The 22,677-nt window shown below is 36.8% G+C and overlaps 1 protein-coding gene across 1 annotated transcript in view; it reads left to right on the top strand.

Moving 5' to 3' along the window:
• The window catches only part of xylt1 (xylosyltransferase I), a 38,161-nt gene extending 19,118 nt beyond the window's left edge, over nt 1–19,043 (top strand). Inside the window, exons 8-11 of the mRNA XM_068725775.1 lie at nt 1,341–1,609; nt 14,341–14,536; nt 14,812–15,148; nt 16,274–19,043. Of these exons, the coding sequence (XP_068581876.1) occupies nt 1,341–1,609; nt 14,341–14,536; nt 14,812–15,148; nt 16,274–16,596 (1,125 nt within the window). The 3' untranslated portion in view covers nt 16,597–19,043. The remainder of the gene's footprint in view (nt 1–1,340; nt 1,610–14,340; nt 14,537–14,811; nt 15,149–16,273) is intronic.
• The last annotated feature ends 3,634 nt before the right edge of the window (nt 19,044–22,677 follow it).

Genomic DNA, 22,677 nt, shown 5'->3' with positions numbered 1-22,677 from the left:
TCTGATGAGGTCACACCCTCCTGATGACATCATAGACCACGCCCCGTCCTCTCTCCAGACTGGGCCGCATGACAAAGTGTGTGTGTGTGTGTGTGTGTGTGTGTGTGTGTGTGTGTGTGTGTGTGTGATTTGATTCAGTTTTCCAAGGTTCTCAGATATATTTAGTCTTTTTCCATCTGTGTCTTTGAGTCTTTGACTTTAAGTTAATGTATACTACCGTTTAAAAAAGGGTGTGTCCGCTGTTATATAGATGCTTTTCTTCAATAATAACTATTCTAGCAGAGATTGTTTACAGGGCTACCTCTCTATTAGTCAACTAAAGTTTTGGACTTAGTCAACTAAGATTTCTTTAGTCTTTATTTTTTGAAGAATGGAATTATTCAAACATCCAGCTCTGACCATTCATTATTCATTAACTTCCCTCTCGATCTCCAGGTGACGTGGTGGTTCACTTTCACACCTCAATCTGTAGCTTTAGCTTCTGTCTTGATCTTTTTAATCAGTTTGTTCAGTTCAAACACATGTTGTAGACCCTTCTGTCTGCTTCTCCCTGAAACGCGGGAGTGCAGTTAGTGACAGTGTGGGCTCCATGGTAACATTTAGCTCTGACAGCTTGACGGAGTAGCAGCGGTGGGCGGGGCTTAGCCAAAGGTCAACTGGACTAATCTGTTATTATCTGGGCCCTCTGCAGTCTACTCAGTGGTGAGATTGAAGAGATTTAAACTGTGATGTGTTCAGCTGATATTCCAGTAGTGGTAACCCACTGTTCTCCATCTACTAAACTAAATACAGTCTATTCAATTCAGACATACAGAGTAGTCCTCTTACACGTCTGACTGGACACCAGTTTACCTTAATAGTAAATATGTCTTATAATGTCTTATTGTGCAGTTCATGTAGTCGCACTGAAACAAACGGTTGGATCTTGCTAACCTGTAAACACTGTTTATAATTTAGATTTTGAAGTGAAACTTCTAGACTGGCATAAGTGGATGCAGGAGACTTACTTTGCATGTTTACTATTTGTTTTGTATAAATTGGAGCTCAGTGGTTTTACAGCTGGAAAAACAGAAATGAGTTCCACTACAACATAGATCAATGCTGCCAGTGTTGCCGCTCATGTTAATGTGGAGCAGGAGTTTTATTTCTCTCTCTCATTCCAACGAATGCAGTGATTTGAACGTCATAGTTTCTTGACTTTTCCTTTGTAGGTTATGCACTTACTTCTGCTTGTTTTAAATATTGTCTTCTCTATGTCTTCATTTAATTTTCTTTATTGAAAGTCAAAGTTGGTCTTACTATAATCACCCCTCCACTTCTCTCTGGTTTTCTGACCACAGCAAGCATCCAGACCCACCTTCTTTGCCAGGAAGTTTGAGGCCAGCGTCAGCCAGGAGATCATCAACCAGCTGGACTCCTACCTGTTTGGATCGTACGCCTCGGGCACCCCGGGCCTCCACGCCTACTGGGAGAACATCTATGAGCAGGAGACGGACGGCCTCGCCAGCCTATCGGACTCCATGCTCAGCCACCATCACGCCTTTGCCCGGATGGGACTGTTGCGCGCCGCCAGCTCGCTGCAGGGCCATCCCAATGACAACAGCTGCAGGTAAAAACATCCAGATGTGGGTTTATTGAGAGCTGGATGTGGTGTGGCAGAGTCAGCCTTACAGTCAGTCAAGTGGGTGAGCCGGTTATGTACCATACTATATCCAGTTCTCCCAGTAGACTCATGGCATCAGGTGGTTCTTGAGGGAGTTCCAGAAGATCTTCACAGAGTCTAAAAGGTCTTAGAAGTATTATTGAAAAGATTCACAGGGTTCCAGGGGTTTGTGAAGGAGCTCTAGTGGTTTTTAAGGGGCTCCGGGAGTTTGTAGACTGGCTGCAAGAGTTCTTCATGATGATCCAAGAGGTTCTTAAGTAATGAAGAGATGCTTGGAGGCATTGAAGGGGTTCTCAATGAGGTTCGTGGGGTCATCCAGGAGTTTGTGTATAGGATGCACAAGTTCATTTCAGTTTGCATAAGAGTGCATAAGACACTTTTGATCTTTGGTTTATATGTCGTCTCAATTCTAAAATAAGTTGACTCTTCCAACGTGGCCCCCTGAGACAGAACCATTTAAGAAAAATGGTAGTGGGAAACATTACACTGTCATGCTGAAACGGTTTGATTTATTTCAAACAAACACTCGTTTGTTTGCCAGTTTGGTTTGGATTGTTTCAGTTGGTTTACCAGCTGTCAATCAAACTTTGTTGTGGACCAATTAACTAGAACGTTGGTTCAGTTCCAAGTGATTTCTGGGGTTTGTTTGATATGTAAAAGAAAAGCAGACAAGTGATGATAGATATTTGATGTTAGAACAAATTGAAAAGATAATGTACTGTTACTGATTGTGAAGTGTCAACAAAACAACATTTTATGTGAAATGTAAAAGCTGTGTGTATATTTATGCAAATCATCCCATGTTGATGATGACCGTCACCAAAACTGTCCAATTGGTGAGCTACCTGTCTGTCGTTGGGACTTTATATTTGCAGCTCTTGGTTTGTTTGCGATGAGTCAGTGTGATCAGGAAAGGCACCAGAACTAAAGGGCAACAATGGATGATTTGGTTTGGACCAAGTGAAGCAAACTACATGTGTGAGAAGAAAAGTCTTTGCTAGAATTGTTTCTGTTGAAAGTCTATATCAACCTTATATACAGTCCCCACCTGTCGTGAGTGTGTTAGGGTGCTTCGTTTGAGTCATTTAGTCGGTGGGGTTAGTAGATTTAGGCTGAGAGAGAAACTGCACAATCACTGGGTGACCGGAGCAAGGAGGACTGGCAGATGAAATGTGTCTTTCCACTGGTGTTTGTGTGTGTTTATGAGTCCAAATTAAATATCAAGATAACGACAGCTTGTCCTGGGGTACAATCAGGCTACAGTGTCTGCTCAGACTGGATTTTTCCAGCAATGTAGGTGTGTGTGTGTCTGGAAGGGGGGGGGGGTTGACCACAGTAGGTACAAGGAGGTACTTGTGCTTGGAGTTCGGGTGGGGATTGGTGGCTAAAATGGGTGGGGGCATCATTATGGGTGGTGTGTGTTAAGGGGTGGGGGGGTGGGGGGGGGTTAAACAGGACTCGTCTGTTCCCTTCAACCTGTGACCTGTGAGTTGAGCAACATCTCAGACCACATACACACCTAATATGGATACATTTGAAACATGGTTCCGTCCACATCGGTACTTTATTTCCTTACATATTTTGGATGACACTTAAACTATAAAGTACCATTTCATCATCCTCTATTACTTGTGTGTTACTACTGACGACTAGAAAGAAATGTGTAAGTCTTCTCTGACTCGCTGTGATCATTTATTTATGTTTCAGTACAGCTGATCACATGCTACATGATTAGAAATATAGTATACTCTGATTTCAAAAGCTATAGTTTTGTATTTTTTAAACGAGCAATTTAGAGTCATCAATTAAGTGTTTTTGGACATGGAGAAGCAGGCAAAGCATGCTGACCAACGGAAAACATATGGAGGACATAAAGAACGGATGGCCAGCACTGGGTTTGAATCTGGGCCCATCTTGGTTTGGGGAAACATGTTAACCTCTGCACCACCAAGCAGAATAACTTAAATGATGACAAAAGAGTCATAGTAGAGTAAGCAGAGAAATGTCATGAAGTCATAGTGTATTATGGCTAAAGATGTCATTAAAAAACGTCATAGTATATATAGTATGTCGAAATAAATTCATAGTATAGTCTGTTGATGAATGTAAAAAAAATAGTTTTAGTATAGTATGTCGACAAAAAGTCATGAAAAAGTCATAGTATAGTATGTTGAAAAATGTAAAAAAAATAAAGTCATAGTGTAGTATGTCGACAAAAAGTAATTGAATAGTATGTTATGTGATAAAAGCCAGTTTGCAATAAAAGTCATTCACACTTTCAAACAAATTCATTCTCTGATGGAACCAGCTTCAGGACATATTACGTTTGTCTTGTCATATAAAAGAACAACCAGGGATCGAACTGCTGATCTTATGAAGGAAAGACCCTGAGTCTACCTCTGTGCCACTGAAGAGTCACAGAACATGAGGTTCTAAAAAAAGACTTAAAAGTTATAGTACAGCATGTCGAAAAAAATCATAGTATAGCATGTCGAAAAAAATCATAGTATAGCATGTCGAAAAAAGTCATAGTATAGCATGTCGAAAAAAATCATAGTATAGCATGTCGAAAAAAGTCATTAAAAAAGTCTTAGTATAGTATGTCGAAAAATGTAAAAAAAAATAAACTCATAGTATAGTATGTCGAAAAAGGTCATAAAATAGCATGTCGAAAAAAGTCATAGTATAGCGTGTCGATAAAAGTCATTAAAAAAGTCATAGTATAGTATGTTGAAAAATATAAAAAAAAAAAAAAAGTCATAGCATGCCGAAAAAAGTCATTGTATAGTATTTTATGTGATAAAAGCCAGTTTGCAATGAAAGTCATTCACAAATTCATTCTCTGATGGAACCAGCTTCAGGACATAGTACGTTTGTCTTGTCATATAAAAGAACAACCAGGGATCGAACTGCTGATCTTATGAAGGAAAGACCCTGAGTCTACCTCTGTGCCACTGAAGAGTCACAGAACATGAGGTTCTAAAAAAAGACTTAAAAGTTATAGTACAGCATGTCGAAAAAAATCATAGTATAGCATGTCGAAAAAAATCATAGTATAGTATGTCGAAAAAAATCATAGTATAGTATGTCGAAAAAAATCATAGTATAGTATGTCGAAAAAAGTCATAGTATAGTATGTTGAAAAATGTTAAAACAAATAAAGTCATAGTATAGTATGTTGGAAAATGTTAAAACAAATAAAGTCATAGTATAGTATGTTGAAAAATGTTAAAACAAATAAAGTCATAGTATAGCATGTTGACAAATGTAAAAAAAAGTCATAATATAGTATGTCGAAAAATGTAAAAAAAAATATAGTCATCGTATAGCATGTCGAAAAAAGTCATAGTACAGCATGTCGAAAAAAGTCGTAAAATACCATGTCGAAAAAAGTCATAGTATAGTATGTTGAAAAAAGTCATTGTATAGTATGTTATGTTATAAAAGCCAGTTTGCAATGAAAGTCATTCACACTTTCAAACAAATTCATTCTCTGATGGAACCAGCTTCAGGACGTAGTACGATTGTCTTGTCATATAAAAGAACAACCAGGGATTGAACTGCTGATCTTATGAAGAAAAGACCCTGAGTCTACCTCTGTGCCACTGAAGAGTCACAGAACATGAGGTTCTAAAAAGAGACTTAAAAGTTATAGTATAACATGTCAAAAAAAGTCATAGTATAGCATGTCGAAAAAAATCATAGTATAGCATGTCGAAAAAAGTCATAGTATAGCATGTCGAAAAAAGTCATAGTACAGCATATCGAAAAAAGTCATAGTATAGCATGTCGAAAAAAGTCATAGTATTGTATGTTGAAAAAAGTCGTAAAATACCATGTCGAAAAAAGTCATAGTACAGCATGTCGAAAAAAGTCGTAAAATACCATGTCGAAAAAAGTCATAGTACAGCATGTCGAAAAAAGTCGTAAAATACCATGTCGAAAAAAGTCATAGTATAGCATGTCGAAAAAAGTCATAGTATAGCATGTCGAAAAAAATCATAGTATAGCATGTCGAAAAAAGTCAGGAAAAAAATCATAGTATAGCATGTCGAAAAAAGTCAGGAAAAAAATCATAGTATAGCATGTCGAAAAAAATCATAGTATAGCATGTCGAAAAAAGTCATTAAAAAAGTCTTAGTATAGTATGTTGAAAAATGTAAAAAAAAATAAACTCATAGTATAGTATGTTGAAAAATGTAAAAAAAAATAAACTCATAGTATAGTATGTCGAAAAAGGTCATAAAATAGCATGTCGAAAAAAGTCATAGTATAGCGTGTCGATAAAAGTCATTAAAAAAGTCATAGTATAGTATGTTGAAAAATATAAAAAATAAAAAAAGTCATAGCATGCCGAAAAAAGTCATTGTATAGTATTTTATGTGATAAAAGCCAGTTTGCAATGAAAGTCATTCACAAATTCATTCTCTGATGGAACCAGCTTCAGGACATATTACGTTTGTCTTGTCATATAAAAGAACAACCAGGGATCGAACTGCTGATCTTATGAAGGAAAGACCCTGAGTCTACCTCTGTGCCACTGAAGAGTCACAGAACATGAGGTTCTAAAAAAAGACTTAAAAGTTATAGTACAGCATGTCGAAAAAAATCATAGAATAGCATGTCGAAAAAAATCATAGTATAGTATGTCGAAAAAAGTCATAGTATAGCATGTCGAAAAAAGTCATAGTATAGTATGTTGAAAAATGTTAAAACAAATAAAGTCATAGTATAGTATGTTGGAAAATGTTAAAACAAAGTCATAGTATAGTATGTTGAAAAATGTTAAAACAAATAAAGTCATATTATAGCATGTTGATAAATGTAAAAAAAAGTCATAATATAGTATGTCGAAAAATGTAAAAAAAAATAAAGTCATCGTATAGCATGTCGAAAAAAGTCATAGTACAGCATGTCGAAAAAAGTCGTAAAATACCATGTCGAAAAAAGTCATAGTATAGTATGTTGAAAAAAGTCATAGTATAGCATGTCGAAAAAAGTCATTGTATAGTATGTTATGTTATAAAAGCCAGTTTGCATTGAAAGTCATTCACACTTTCAAACAAATTCATTCTCTGATGAAACCAGCTTCAGGACGTAGTACGATTGTCTTGTCATATAAAAGAACAACCAGGGATTGAACTGCTGATCTTATGAAGGAAAGACCCTGAGTCTACCTCTGTGCCACTGAAGAGTCACAGAACATGAGGTTCTAAAAAGAGACTTAAAAGTTATAGTATAACATGTCAAAAAAAGTCATAGTATAGTATGTTGAAAAAAGTCATAGTATAGCATGTCGAAAAAAATCATAGTATAGCATGTCGAAAAAAGTCATAGTATAGCATGTCGAAAAAAGTCATAGTATAGCATGTCGAAAAAAGTCATAGTACAGCATATCGAAAAAAGTCATAGTATAGCATGTCGAAAAAAGTCATAGTACAGCATATCGAAAAAAGTCATAGTATAGCATGTCGAAAAAAGTCATAGTATTGTATGTTGAAAAAAGTCGTAAAATACCATGTCGAAAAAAGTCATAGTACAGCATGTCGAAAAAAGTCGTAAAATACCATGTCGAAAAAAGTCATAGTATAGTATGTTGAAAAAAGTCATAGTATAGTATGTTGAAAAAAGTCATTAAAAAAGTCATAGTATAGTATGTTGAAAAAAGTCATAGTATAGCATGTCGAAAAAAGTCATTGTATAGTATGTTATGTGATTAAAGCCAGTTTGCAATGAAAGTCATCCACACTTTCAAACAAATACATTCTCTGATGGAACCAGCTTCAGGACATATTACGTTTGTCTTGTCATATAAAAGAACAACCAGGGATCGAACTGCTGATCTTATGAAGGAAAGACCCTGAGTCTACCTCTGTGCCACTGAAGAGTCACAGAACATGAGGTTCTAAAAAAAGACTTAAAAGTTATAGTATAACATGTCGAAAAAAGTCATAGTATAGTATGTCGAAAAAAGTCATAGTATAGCATGTCGAAAAAAATCATAGTATAGCATGTCGAAAAAAGTCAGGAAAAAAATCATAGTATAGCATGTCGAAAAAAATCATAGTATAGCATGTCGAAAAAAGTCATTACAAAAGTCATAGTATAGTATGTTGAAAAATGTAAAAAAAATAAAGTCAGAGTATAGTATGTTGAAAAATGTAATTACAAAAGTCATAGTATAGTATGTTGAAAAATGTAAAAAAATAAAGTCATCGTATAGTATGTTTAAAAAAAGTCATGGTATAGTATGTCGAAAAATGTAAAAAAAATAAAGTCATAGTATAGTATGTCGAAAAATGTAAAAAAAATAAAGTCATAGTATAGTACGTCGAAAAATGTAAAAAAATAGTCATAGTATAGTATGTCGAAAAATGTAAAAAAAATTGTCATAGTATAGTACGTCGAAAAATGTAAAAAAAATAAAGTCATAGTATAGTATGTCGAAAAATGTAAAAAAAATAAAATCATAGTATAGTATGTCGAGAAATGTAAAAAAAATTAACTCATAGTATAGTATGTTGAAAAATGTAAAAAAAAATAAACTCAGTATAGTATGTCGAAAAAGGTCATAAAATAGCATGTCGAAAAAAGTCATAGTATAGCGTGTCGATAAAAGTCATTAAAAAAGTCATAGTATAGTATGTTGAAAAATGTAAAAAAAAAAAAAAGTCATAGCATGCCGAAAAAAGTCATTGTATAGTATTTTATGTGATAAAAGCCAGTTTGCAATGAAAGTCATTCACAAATTCATTCTCTGATGGAACCAGCTTCAGGACATATTACGTTTGTCTTGTCATATAAAAGAACAACCAGGGATCGAACTGCTGATCTTATGAAGGAAAGACCCTGAGTCTACCTCTGTGCCACTGAAGAGTCACAGAACATGAGGTTCTAAAAAGAGACTTAAAAGTTATAGTACAGCATGTCGAAAAAAATCATAGTATAGCATGTCGAAAAAAGTCATAGTATAGCATGTCGAAAAAAGTCATAGTATAGCATGTCGAAAAAAGTCATAGTACAGCATATCGAAAAAAGTCATCGTATAGCATGTCGAAAAATGTTAAAACAAATAAGGTCATAGTATAGTATGTTGGAAAATGTTAAAACAAATAAAGTCATAGTATAGTATGTTGAAAAATGTTAAAACAAATAAAGTCATAGTATAGCATGTTGATAAATGTAAAAAAAAGTCATAATATAGTATGTCGAAAAATGTAAAAAAAAATAAAGTCATAGTATAGCATGTCGAAAAAAGTCATAGTACAGCATGTCGAAAAAAGTCGTAAAATACCATGTCGAAAAAAGTCATAGTATAGTATGTTGAAAAAAGTCATAGTATAGCATGTCGAAAAAAGTCATTGTATAGTATGTTATGTTATAAAAGCCAGTTTGCATTGAAAGTCATTCACACTTTCAAACAAATTCATTCTCTGATGAAACCAGCTTCAGGACGTAGTACGATTGTCTTGTCATATAAAAGAACAACCAGGGATTGAACTGCTGATCTTATGAAGGAAAGACCCTGAGTCTACCTCTGTGCCACTGAAGAGTCACAGAACATGAGGTTCTAAAAAGAGACTTAAAAGTTATAGTATAACATGTCGAAAAAAGTCATAGTATAGTATGTTGAAAAAAGTCATAGTATAGCATGTCGAAAAAAGTCATTACAAAAGTCATAGTATAGTATGTTGAAAAATGTAAAAAAAAATAAACTCATAGTATAGTTTGTTGAAAAATGTAAAAAAAAAAATTAACTCATAGTATAGTATGTTGAAAAATGTAAAAAAAAAATAAACTCATAGTATAGTATGTCGAAAAAGGTCATAAAATAGCATGTCGAAAAAAGTCATAGTATAGCGTGTCGTTAAAAGTCATTAAAAAAGTCATAGTATAGTATGTTGAAAAATGTAAAAAAAAAAAAAAGTCATAGCATGCCGAAAAAAGTCATTGTATAGTATTTTATGTGATAAAAGCCAGTTTGCAATGAAAGTCATTCACAAATACATTCTCTGATGAACCAGCTTCAGGACATATTACGTTTGTCTTGTCATATAAAAGAACAACCTGGGATCGAACTGCTGGTCTTATGAAGGAAAGACCCTGAGTCTACCTCTGTGCCACTGAAGAGTCACAGAACATGAGGTTCTAAAAAAAGACTTAAAAGTTATAGTACAGCATGTCGAAAAAAATCATAGTATAGCATGTCGAAAAAAGTCATAGTATAGCATGTCGAAAAAAATCATAGTATAGCATGTCGAAAAAAGTCATAGTATAGCATGTCGAAAAAAGTCATAGTACAGCATATCGAAAAAAGTCATAGTATAGCATGTCGAAAAAAGTCATAGTATTGTATGTTGAAAAAAGTCGTAAAATACCATGTCGAAAAAAGTCATAGTACAGCATGTCGAAAAAAGTCGTAAAATACCATGTCGAAAAAAGTCATAGTACAGCATGTCGAAAAAAGTCGTAAAATACCATGTCGAAAAAAGTCATAGTATAGCATGTCGAAAAAAGTCATAGTATAGCATGTCGAAAAAAATCATAGTATAGCATGTCGAAAAAAGTCAGGAAAAAAATCATAGTATAGCATGTCGAAAAAAGTCAGGAAAAAAATCATAGTATAGCATGTCGAAAAAAATCATAGTATAGCATGTCGAAAAAAGTCATTAAAAAAGTCTTAGTATAGTATGTTGAAAAATGTAAAAAAAAATAAACTCATAGTATAGTATGTCGAAAAAGGTCATAAAATAGCATGTCGAAAAAAGTCATAGTATAGCGTGTCGATAAAAGTCATTAAAAAAGTCATAGTATAGTATGTTGAAAAATATAAAAAAAAAAAAAAGTCATAGCATGCCGAAAAAAGTCATTGTATAGTATTTTATGTGATAAAAGCCAGTTTGCAATGAAAGTCATTCACAAATTCATTCTCTGATGGAACCAGCTTCAGGACATATTACGTTTGTCTTGTCATATAAAAGAACAACCAGGGATCGAACTGCTGATCTTATGAAGGAAAGACCCTGAGTCTACCTCTGTGCCACTGAAGAGTCACAGAACATGAGGTTCTAAAAAAAGACTTAAAAGTTATAGTACAGCATGTCGAAAAAAATCATAGTATAGCATGTCGAAAAAAATCATAGTATAGTATGTCGAAAAAAGTCGTAGTATAGCATGTCGAAAAAAGTCATAGTATAGTATGTTGAAAAATGTTAAAACAAATAAAGTCATAGTATAGTATGTTGGAAAATGTTAAAACAAATAAAGTCATAGTATAGTATGTTGAAAAATGTTAAAACAAATAAAGTCATATTATAGCATGTTGATAAATGTAAAAAAAAGTCATAATATAGTATGTCGAAAAATGTAAAAAAAAATAAAGTCATCGTATAGCATGTCGAAAAAAGTCATAGTACAGCATGTCGAAAAAAGTCGTAAAATACCATGTCGAAAAAAGTCATAGTATAGTATGTTGAAAAAAGTCATAGTATAGCATGTCGAAAAAAGTCATTGTATAGTATGTTATGTTATAAAAGCCAGTTTGCATTGAAAGTCATTCACACTTTCAAACAAATTCATTCTCTGATGAAACCAGCTTCAGGACGTAGTACGATTGTCTTGTCATATAAAAGAAGAACCAGGGATTGAACTGCTGATCTTATGAAGGAAAGACCCTGAGTCTACCTCTGTGCCACTGAAGAGTCACAGAACATGAGGTTCTAAAAAGAGACTTAAAAGTTATAGTATAACATGTCAAAAAAAGTCATAGTATAGCATGTTGAAAAAAGTCATAGTATAGCATGTCGAAAAAAGTCATAGTATAGCATGTCGAAAAAAGTCATAGTATAGCATGTCGAAAAAAGTCATAGTACAGCATATCGAAAAAAGTCATAGTATAGCATGTCGAAAAAAGTCATAGTACAGCATATCGAAAAAAGTCATAGTATAGCATGTCGAAAAAAGTCATAGTATTGTATGTTGAAAAAAGTCGTAAAATACCATGTCGAAAAAAGTCATAGTACAGCATGTCGAAAAAAGTCATAGTACAGCATGTCGAAAAAAGTCGTAAAATACCATGTCGAAAAAAGTCATAGTATAGTATGTTGAAAAAAGTCATAGTATAGTATGTCGAAAAAAGTCATTAAAAAAGTCATAGTATAGTATGTTGAAAAAAGTCATAGTATAGCATGTCGAAAAAAGTCATTGTATAGTATGTTATGTGATTAAAGCCAGTTTGCAATGAAAGTCATCCACACTTTCAAACAAATACATTCTCTGATGGAACCAGCTTCAGGACATATTACGTTTGTCTTGTCATATAAAAGAACAACCAGGGATCGAACTGCTGATCTTATGAAGGAAAGACCCTGAGTCTACCTCTGTGCCACTGAAGAGTCACAGAACATGAGGTTCTAAAAAAAGACTTAAAAGTTATAGTATAACATGTCGAAAAAAGTCATAGTATAGTATGTCGAAAAAAGTCATAGTATAGCATGTCGAAAAAAATCATAGTATAGCATGTCGAAAAAAGTCAGGAAAAAAATCATAGTATAGCATGTCGAAAAAAATCATAGTATAGCATGTCGAAAAAAGTCATTACAAAAGTCATAGTATAGTATGTTGAAAAATGTAAAAAAATAAAGTCAGAGTATAGTATGTTGAAAAATGTAATTACAAAAGTCATAGTATAGTATGTTGAAAAATGTAAAAAAATAAAGTCAGAGTATAGTATGTCGAAAAATGTAATTAAAAAAGTCATAGTATAGCATGTTGAAAAAAGTCATAGTATAGCATGTCGAAAAAAGTCATAGTATAGCATGTCGATAAAAGTCATTAAAAAAGTCATAGTATAGCATGTCGAAAAAAGTCATTAAAAAACTCATACTATAGTACGTCGAAAAATGTAAAAAAAATAAAGTCATAGTATAGTATGTCGAAAAATGTAAAAAAAATAAAATCATAGTATAGTATGTCGAGAAATGTAAAAAAAATTAACTCATAGTATAGTATGTTGAAAAATGTAAAAAAAAATAAACTCATAGTATAGTATGTCGAAAAAGGTCATAAAATAGCATGTCGAAAAAAGTCATAGTATAGCGTGTCGATAAAAGTCATTAAAAAAGTCATAGTATAGTATGTTGAAAAAAGTCATAGTATAGCATGTCGAAAAAAGTCATTGTATAGTATGTTATGTTATAAAAGCCAGTTTGCATTGAAAGTCATTCACACTTTCAAACAAATTCATTCTCTGATGAAACCAGCTTCAGGACGTAGTACGATTGTCTTGTCATATAAAAGAAGAACCAGGGATTGAACTGCTGATCTTATGAAGGAAAGACCCTGAGTCTACCTCTGTGCCACTGAAGAGTCACAGAACATGAGGTTCTAAAAAGAGACTTAAAAGTTATAGTATAACATGTCAAAAAAAGTCATAGTATAGCATGTTGAAAAAAGTCATAGTATAGCATGTCGAAAAAAGTCATAGTATAGCATGTCGAAAAAAGTCATAGTATTGTATGTTGAAAAATGTTAAAACAAATAAAGTCATAGTATAGTATGTTGAAAAATGTTAAAAAAAATAAAATCATAGTATAGTATGTCAAAAAATGTAAAAAAAATAGTCATAGTATATTATGTCGAAAAATGTAAAAAAATAAAGTCATAGTATAGTATGTTGAAAAATGTAAAAAAATAAAGTCATCGTATAGTATGTTTAAAAAAAGTCATAGTATAGTATGTCGAAAAATGTAAAAAAAATAAAGTCATAGTATAGTACGTCGAGAAATGTAAAAAAAATAGTCATAGTATAGTACGTCGAAAAATGTAAAAAAAATAAAGTCATAGTATAGTATGTCGAAAAATGTAAAAAAAATAAAATCATAGTATAGTATGTCGAAAAATGTAAAAAAAAATAAAGTCATAGTATAGTATGTTGAAAAATGTAAAAAAAATAGTCATAGTATAGTATGTCGAAAAATGTAAAAAAATAAAATCATAGTATAGTATGTTGAAAAATGTAAAAAAATAAAGTCATAGTATAGTATGTCGAAAAATGTAAAAAAAAAATAAAGTCATAGTATAGTACATCGAAAAATGTAAAAAAATAAAGTCATAGTATAGTATGTTGAAAAATGTCATTAAAAAAGTCATAATATAGGATGTCAAAAAAGGAAAAAAAAAATAGTCAGTATAGTGTGTCGAAAAATTAAAAAAAAATAAAGTCATAGTATAGTATGTCGAAAAATGTAAAAAAATAAAGTCATAGTATAGTATGTTGAAAAATGTAAAAAAAAAATAGTCATAGTATAGTTTGTCGAAAAATGTAAAAAAAATAAAATCATAGTATAGTATGTCGAAAAATGTAAAAAAAAAATAAAGTCATAGTATAGTGTCTCGAAAAATGTAAAAAAAAAAATAATAATAATAATTTATAATAAATAAATTTAAAAAAATGTTTAAACAAGAGAAAAACGTAATGGTATATTAGTATGGCAAAAAATATCAAAAAGTTTTAGTACAGTACGTTGAATAAAGTCATGGTGAAGATTATCAGGTATAATGCTTACCATGTTAGCAACAATATTAACTGTGTGTAGATGAAAAAAAGAGACAGGAAAGATTTACTTTGACTTTATTACAGACGTGGTCTAAGTACATTTCATATTTGTCTCTCTCAGGTTCACAGCCATGAACCACCCAGTGTCGGTCCACCTTTACTTCCTCTCAGACCAGTTCCAGGGCTACCTTGTGCGTCATTTTGCCACGAACCAAGCTTCCACCCAACCGGAGAGCCTGGAGACCTGGGTGACACCCAAAGACCACTTCACCCTGGCCAGCCCCGCCCACCCCACCAACAGGCTGCAACATGTCCAGGTCAGACCCACACACACATCTATTCATATGAACTATTATGAAAAGCAATTTAGTTTCAGTCCATTACCATAAATTAAACATATCCATTGTTTCCATTGTTTGCTTTAAAACAAACCTATAAAGGCACATCATCATTTTTAACATATAATTGTGCCAAAGTGAGAATATTCCTACCCAACTATGTTACCGGAATTAACAATCCATCACTTCTCTAATTGGTGCATTCTGACAATCAGTCCCAACAGAGGGCTCCTGACTCTCTCTCTGTTCCTCAGGTCGGGGCGGACTGGGATCCAAAGGAGCGTCTCTTCAGGAACTGGGGGGGGCTGCTGGGGCCCACGGAGGAGCCGGTGGCCGTACAGCGCTGGAGCCGAAGCCAGAGCAACCTGACGGCCACCGTGGTGTGGATCGACCCCACCAACGTAATCGCCGCCACCTACGACATCCTGGTGGACGCCTCCGCCGAGGTCACCCACTATCGGCCCCCGCTCAGCCCGCCGTTGAGGCCCGGGTTGTGGACGCTGAGGGTGCTGCACCACTGGAACCCGCTGGGTCAGACCACCTTCATCGTGGCTCCGCTCGAGTTCCACCGACAACAGCCTGTACCGCAAGGTGAGCGATCGGAACGCCAGCGCTGTGTTTACGTGCACACGGGAAGAGACATGAGGTTCAGGCAAAAGAAGTGAAAGTATAGTGTGTGTTGAAATGTCATGGTTAGAAATACAGTCTACTCTGATTTAAAACAGGCAAGTTCTGACACCCAGGTCGGCAAAATACACCGATTCTCTCAGTTACCCGTGTATCTGGATCGAGTAGCATACACCTGTCAGATACACATGTACTCAACATGTAAGTACATGTAAGGAGTCTGTACCAGCAGGTTAGCAGCACCACTAATGTAGAAAGTATTGTGTGGAGTGACATGTAAAGTACTGCTTCCATAGTACTAATATGTTGTTTACATGGTCAGTAATGCAGTAAAGTGAGTAACAACCTGCAGAAAGTCAATCATATTGAAGAGCTTAAGAGAAGTCAGTGTAGACTTAAATCACACAGCAGAGGCCTCCTGTCACAGCTGTCGTCACCATGCATACATATATTTATAGTGTCAGTACACACACACACACACACACACACACACACACACACACACACACACACACACACACACACACACACACACACACACACACAGGGTCACCTCTGTCACAGTTAGCCTCTGCGGTGTGATTTGTGTGACCGTTGATGGCTGCAGACTCTCAGTGAAGCTGCTACATGAATAGACGGTGAGCTTTTCATTGGCCGGGGTTACAAAGTGGAGGCGGCGTGTGACGTTTGTGACCATGGGTTTTTACATGCACACGTATTCATGCGTCTGGAACGGGAGCCGGGACGTTCACCTCCAGGAAAACACACTAACTTTGTTATTACTTTTATTATGCAGCAGCAGTTTGCATCTTCAAAAAAGTGTTTGCTTGAGGATGAGAACGATCCATGATGAGGGGTTTGTTATATTTATCTATGTGACCGGGTTGTGAGGTAACACATGGTGCTGGGGCTAATGGGGCTAATGGGGCTAATGGGGCTTAACATGAACCCTGATCCTAAGGTTATGCAAAAGCTTTTATTTTGTAAATGGCTAAAAAGTGGTGGATCCTCCTTTTTCACCATTCTTCTTTCCTCTCTCCCTCCTCCTCCCTCCTCCTCCTCCTCCTCCCCTCTGGTCCGGGGATCCAGAGGAGGCTCTGCGGTTGCACGGCGGCCCACCCAGAAACTCCTACATGGAGCAGAGTTTCCACGGCCTGAACCCGGTGCTGCGGCTGCCGGTGAGCCTGGGCGCCGTGGAGGAGGCCGAGGCCAACGCCGGCCTGACGGGGGCGCCGCTGCGCCGCTGGCTGGACCGGCTGCTGGAGGGCCACTGGTCGGCCGCGGACGTCTGCTCGATGGGGCCCAGCGTCTGTCCCGTCATGCAGCGCTGCCGCCACACCGTCTGGAGCTCCGCCAGCCCCGACGCCAAGTCTGAACTGACCCCGCCCAGAAAGGACGGGCGGATCAGGTAGCAGGCGGACGGACTGAGGACTGAGGACTGAGGAAGGGACAAGAGGAACAGATGAAGGAAGGCATGGGGCTGACGTCCTGTTTGTGTCTCATATTTATTTATTTAAAGTTTGTGCAACGTCAGAGTGAAAGGAAACGGATGAATCAAAGTTTGGAGGCAGAGACGAAGAACAAACTCAAACATCTCAGTCTTCATTCAGCCGGCTGCTCTCACTGATGACTGGACAATAACGCTGTGTGTGTGTGTGTGTGTGTGTGTGTGTGTGCGTGTGTGTGTGTGTGTGCGTGTGTGTGCGTGTGCGTGTGTGTGTGTGTGTGTGTCAGAAGAACTCTGTACCTCTTGTTGTGAGTGTGTCCCTAAGTTAAGGTGTGCTAGTGTGCGTTTCATGCCTGAATGCTGAACAAGGACGTTGTTGCTCATCCTTTGATCGAGGCTTTATAGTCGATAAATGATGTTTTTTTTAAAAGTCATCAGATGTGTTTTATTTCAGACTGTTATCCCGAGCTTACAGGTCAACTTCCCAGGAAACAAACACTGATAAAAGTAAAAACCTGGGAAAAAGTTCTATGATTCTTGCAGATAGAATATTATCTTAAGTCCTGATTAGGACTCTGTGTGGAGGCTGAGAGGAAGGAGCCTCTTTAAGTCTCGGGATAACAGGCCTGGAACACTATGATTCTTCAGATGATGTGATCCAGAGATGATGAGCCTAACAAATGTCGTTAGGGACTATAGACGTTCTAGAGCCAGGTCGGTGTCGGGGGGGAACATTATTCCCTCAAATTGCTGATTTGTGCATAAAATATATTTATATTTTTCTTTAATTTGGTCGGTCTCTTGTCGGATCTTTAAAACGTGCAAAGCTCCTCCTCTCACACTACAGTCAGTATTCATTTCTGTCTTAATCAGTAACCTTAACCCTGTTTTAATAACCTGGAATGTTTAAAAAAAGTACTGCAGAAAGTACTGCAGAAAGTACTGCAGATATGTGTACGAGAACACTGACAACTACCAGTGGTGGTACAAGTACTGAGATCTTTTACTTCAGTAAATGTAGAAACACAACATGAACAAAACATTACAAATGTTACATGAAGTAAAGAAGTCTCCATATTGTAATATTAGTGTATTAATGGTGGAGACAGCCTGTTAATGATCATTTTAACGACTTTATATAACGTTGGAATCTGTAAGCGTCATGTTTTATAATCTGCTGCTGTGTCTCTATGTAAGATATGAGAAGAAAGCAGTGACCGTAGACGTCCGATAGACGCAAAGAAGTACATCTGTCACCAGGGTACTTGAGTAAAAGTACTCAGTTACTTTCCACTCGGCGTTGCAGCGTTTCTCCTCTGCCGGCGGGCGGCTCTGTGTTCAGCCTCTTTACTCTGCCCACATAGACTCTGCTCTGAGCTGTAGAACCACGCGGCGCCGTGTCACAGCGTGCAACTGACACTCATTTATTCAGAAGTTTATGGAAACATTTTCTTTTTTTAGTCGGTGACTAACGTTCGATACGCTGATGTGTGTGTCGTCGGTCGTTAACCGGCCTCTCCTCACTGCTCTCACTTCAAACCACCGCACAACAGTCGGGATACCGTCCACTTCATCGCTCGTGCTGCGAGAGGTTGAATATAAAATCTAAAGTCCAAGTTAGTCCTCAGAACAGGACATAGCTGATGTCTGAGACCCACTGAGACGGTAATTCATTTATGATGTGAAACTGAATAACAGCAGCAGATCTTTGTATTTAAGAAGCTTTCAGAGACGTTGAGATGCACCTGTAGGCGTCGGTGCTGCTCGGTGACGGACATCCTGCCGACACGTCGCGTGTTCAGAGCCGGGCCGGTGAGGATAAAGGCAGCACTGTGTGGGTTTAGGACCGCTGACGCACAAGAGGCTCATGTAAACACAAAGCGCTCATGTTGTCATGAGGCAGCAGGACGTTGATTCACACACACACACACACACACACACACACACACACACACACACACACACACACAGCGCTTCAGTGAGAAACTGAACAGAAACAATCCTGTTTACGCTTATATACAATATACAACCAATAATACGCCAGTAGAAGAGTTCAGCCCGATCAGAACCAGGTTCTAACTGGGTTTCATTTAAGATCCCCAGAGCAACATTACTGAGTCGCTGTGTTTCAGGAATATTCAGATTACTACTCGTGTTTGTATGATACCAATGAGGCTACAGACAGTTAGCTTAGCACAAAGACTGGACACAGCTAGCACTAGAAGTAACATGAATGAATGATCTAATGATCTGGAGAGGTGCTGGTAGGAGGAGCCTATCACCTCTAATCCCAAACCCTGCTGGTTCAATCCACCTTCACTTATACTGTCCGTTACTATAAACATATTATATTTAATCAATAAATGATTGCAGTGTGTGTAGTTGCCATACGAGAATGTAATTGGGACCAAACTGGAGAGCAGTGGGGGGGGGGGGGGGGGGGTTCTAACCATGAGTCAGCACTTAAAGGAGGTGAAGGTGCGTCGTATTTATTCTAGAGAAGATGGAGTCTATATATATATAAGTTATTATCTGACATAATGGAGGCATGTTGCAGATGTTTCCAGATGTTTGCGTGGTGGATGAGCACAGTGTCGGTGGGTTTAGAGCCCTTCTCTTACAAACTGCACAAACCCAAACGTGCAGAGAGCCTCAGAGGTTCACGAGGTTCAGCTGAAACAGAACCCTCGAGGTTCAGCTGAAACAGAACCCTCGAGGTTCAGTCAGCGTCCGTTTTAACCGTTTGAGTTCATGTCCGAACTAAACTAAAATATCAAGACAATGCTAAATCTACGCCAGCCTGTAAACAACAGTGAGCCTTTGATAGTTCCGTTTTGCATTATGAACTAAATGCTATGATACAACATGGCGAGCTCTTATTTTGGTATCAGCTTTTAAGAAGACATGAACATCTAAAATGAAACTCTTTTTTTGGGGTTTCCTCTGTAATTCTACCAAACAGAAAGTCATTTTGTTGAACTCAGGCGGCTAAACTGTGACCCGCTACAGAACTGTAACATGACTTTAGTTTCCACTCAATCCAACCATCATTTGGTTTAAAGTAGAATGAAACCTTAATAGTTTCATTGTTCTGTAAGTTGAGTTGGTGATGAAGAGAGTCGATGTGAAACCAGAAGGACTGTAAACATTCATCAGCTGATGATGAGAGGAACTATTTTTGTACGAGTCGACGCATTGTTTTGTTTTTTAAATCAAATCTTTCTCATTTTGCTTTTAACACAGAGCGGCTCTCTGAGGCGACTTTACAGCAGCTGTTTACGGTTTGATGACGTGACGTAGAGAAAGAGGTTTTGTCCTCTTCATATGTTGGCCTCACACTTTAACTCTTTCATATCCAGCAGCGCCCTGTGTTTGATTCACGTCTCGTCTCATTCTCTCTCTCTGTGTGGGAGTAGTGCTGTGCCTTAGCTGTACTTCTGTTTTAGGAAATCCTGTCTGAAACCATCAGAAACTCTTCTAAATGTCCAGTAACCACAAAGAAACATGGATTGTTGTGAATGCCTTATTAATGACCGTGGCGGTTTTGAAGTACAACTTTTGAAAATAAAACTGAATCTCCCTTTATGTTGTGTCCGTCCACTCTCACTATGAGCAGGTAGTGTGAGGCGTTCAGGGGCCCACAGTAAAACCAGGTCCACATTCTGAGTTCCTGAGGAACGCTTTAAGAACATTCTTAAGGTTCTCACACGTTCCTCAGTGGTTTCCTTCATGTTGAACGTTTTACTTCACTATTTTACAGATTTACTTTGAATATTAAATAAGACGCAATTAAAAACACTTTATGGAAGTTAATTATACCTCCAACAGAATATGTATTCTCATGCGTTGAGGCATCAGTAAAGATAATCCAGTAATGTACAAGTACTTCTACTTTTGATACTTTAAATATATATGAGAAAGAACTTTAAAATAGATTTTTATATATATATATATATATATATTAGTTCATCAGCTACTTTAGCTTTGAATACTTTCTTCCAAAACTTACTTCCTGCGAGCACCTTACAGTTTGTAAGATTATTTGACATATATGTTTGAGGTATTTAGATCTTAAACTTCATAATAATACTGCAGTGAAATCATCAAAGGGCTTTTTGAAGATCATTGAGCCAGAAAATCTAAATTCATGTAAATGAGGACAGACACTGTGGAGCCTGCTGAGCTCACATCACACTCATCAATGAGCTTCACTCTTCTTCATCACCAACACTAACTAGCTTATTCTGACTCCCTCATGCACACACTCACTAAAACACCAAATGTGGATTAATCCGCCGCTGAAAATAGTCCCAAACAAAGTCCCTATCTCCATGTTCTTCAGAGATCTTCAGTAGGAGCCTGTGGTCCTAAAGTAGAGTCACCAACATTCATTGACGATGATGACGATGATGACGATGATGAATACAGAACATCTTTACGTTCTTTACGTTCCGGACTCTTCAACCTGAGTTCCTCCTCATTAGACCTTCACGTCTGCAGCGCAGAGCCGCAGTCAGCGGTGATGGAATCATCAAAACAGCTGATCGACGACCCGCAGCCGGAGGCACGGAGCTGATCACGAGGAGAGGAAGCAGAGAGCGCTGCCGTCAGCCGGCACGTGACCGACTCCTACAACACACGGACGGACTTAAGAGTAATAGAGTAACTACTTCATCGAGTATTTCAGCAGTGGGTCACTCTGAACATGTCCCGGTGTGAATATAAAAGTATTTCTTCATGAATACAGGGCTCATATTTATGACACAGTTGGGAAAATACATAAAATAAATCATGAGTATCTCATAACTTCACCTGCCGATATAATGACTTAGTAATATTACACATTATATTATTGTGATTAGATAGATAACATAGATTAGATTAGATGGATTATACAATATAAACAAATGTGACTTTTATTCATTTATTTTTGCTGTGATTTTAATTTTCCTTTTAGGTTTACTGTTGAAAATATGCTGCCAGTGCATCATATTTGATATTGTTCCGATGTGTTGTATTCTGCATCAGTACAGCTTTGTTTTGATTGATCTCTGCCAAAAGTGCTTTAAAAACAAATTTTGCCAAATTCAAAAGTATAGTTTGTACTTCTACAGTATTTAGTGTGACCTAGTTCACTTTAGAGTTTCTCTCTCTGGAGAACAAAGTAATAAAACACAAGAAGTACAGCTCATAGTCACAGATCAGTGAATCAGACGGAGGTATTTTAAGTAGGGTTGGGTACCGAAAACCGGTGCCAGTATGGCAATGTGCCTACCGGACCGAAACGCAACGCAGATTTCGGTGCTTCCTTTCGGTGCCGAGGCAAATATGCTCATATTTCTGCAAAAGAATTGCTGAAGTTTATTTATATTTATTTAAGTAGACTGTAAACTGTTGTTAACAGTTAATATATTGGTCATAGTTTGAAGTTAAAAAGTTTGAATCTGTAGTTTGAAGCCAAGTGTTTTGTATTTATTTATATTTATAGTATACTTCAAACAGTTCATATATTGTTCAATTTGAAGAAAACAAATTGCTTTGCAATAAAAAAAAAAAGCCTTTCTTTAATGTCGTCAATCGATGTTTGTTTTTTTAAAGTATCGGTTCAGGCACCGTTTAGGCACCGGTATCGTTTTAAAAGTATCGTTTTAGCACCGGTATCGGAAAAAACCCAAACGATACCCATCCCTAATTTTAAGATGACGTCTCTCCAGACAGAAGTGATCAGTGGTCAGACTCGGAGCACTGCTGCCCCCTTGTGTTCATCATCATCGTTACATCGTCACAGCTCAGTTACCTGGACTTTTATTGCGTGGCAGTTATATTTCTTTTATTTTGGGGAACAAAAAACAACAATATAAAGGTCAAGCTGGGAGTTTATAGTCTCCTGAATATAAGGTACCTTCTTTCATTCTTCACTCGGAACAAACTTTACTTTGAAGTTCTGTTTCTCTGTGACACGCCTTCCTCTCTGCAGCAGAAGCGCTCATCAACAGGGCTCCGTTCCATTTAGCTTCAGCGGTCAACAGCAGCGCGCGCTGTGTCG

Source organism: Cebidichthys violaceus, unplaced genomic scaffold (genome assembly GCF_023349555.1).
Source record: "Cebidichthys violaceus isolate CVI_PGR_0920_01 unplaced genomic scaffold, fCebVio1.0.p SCAF_36, whole genome shotgun sequence".
Lineage (NCBI taxonomy): Eukaryota > Metazoa > Chordata > Actinopteri > Perciformes > Stichaeidae > Cebidichthys > Cebidichthys violaceus.
Note: the sequence above shows the minus strand (reverse complement) of the source record. Positions and strands in the feature narration are given on the sequence as shown.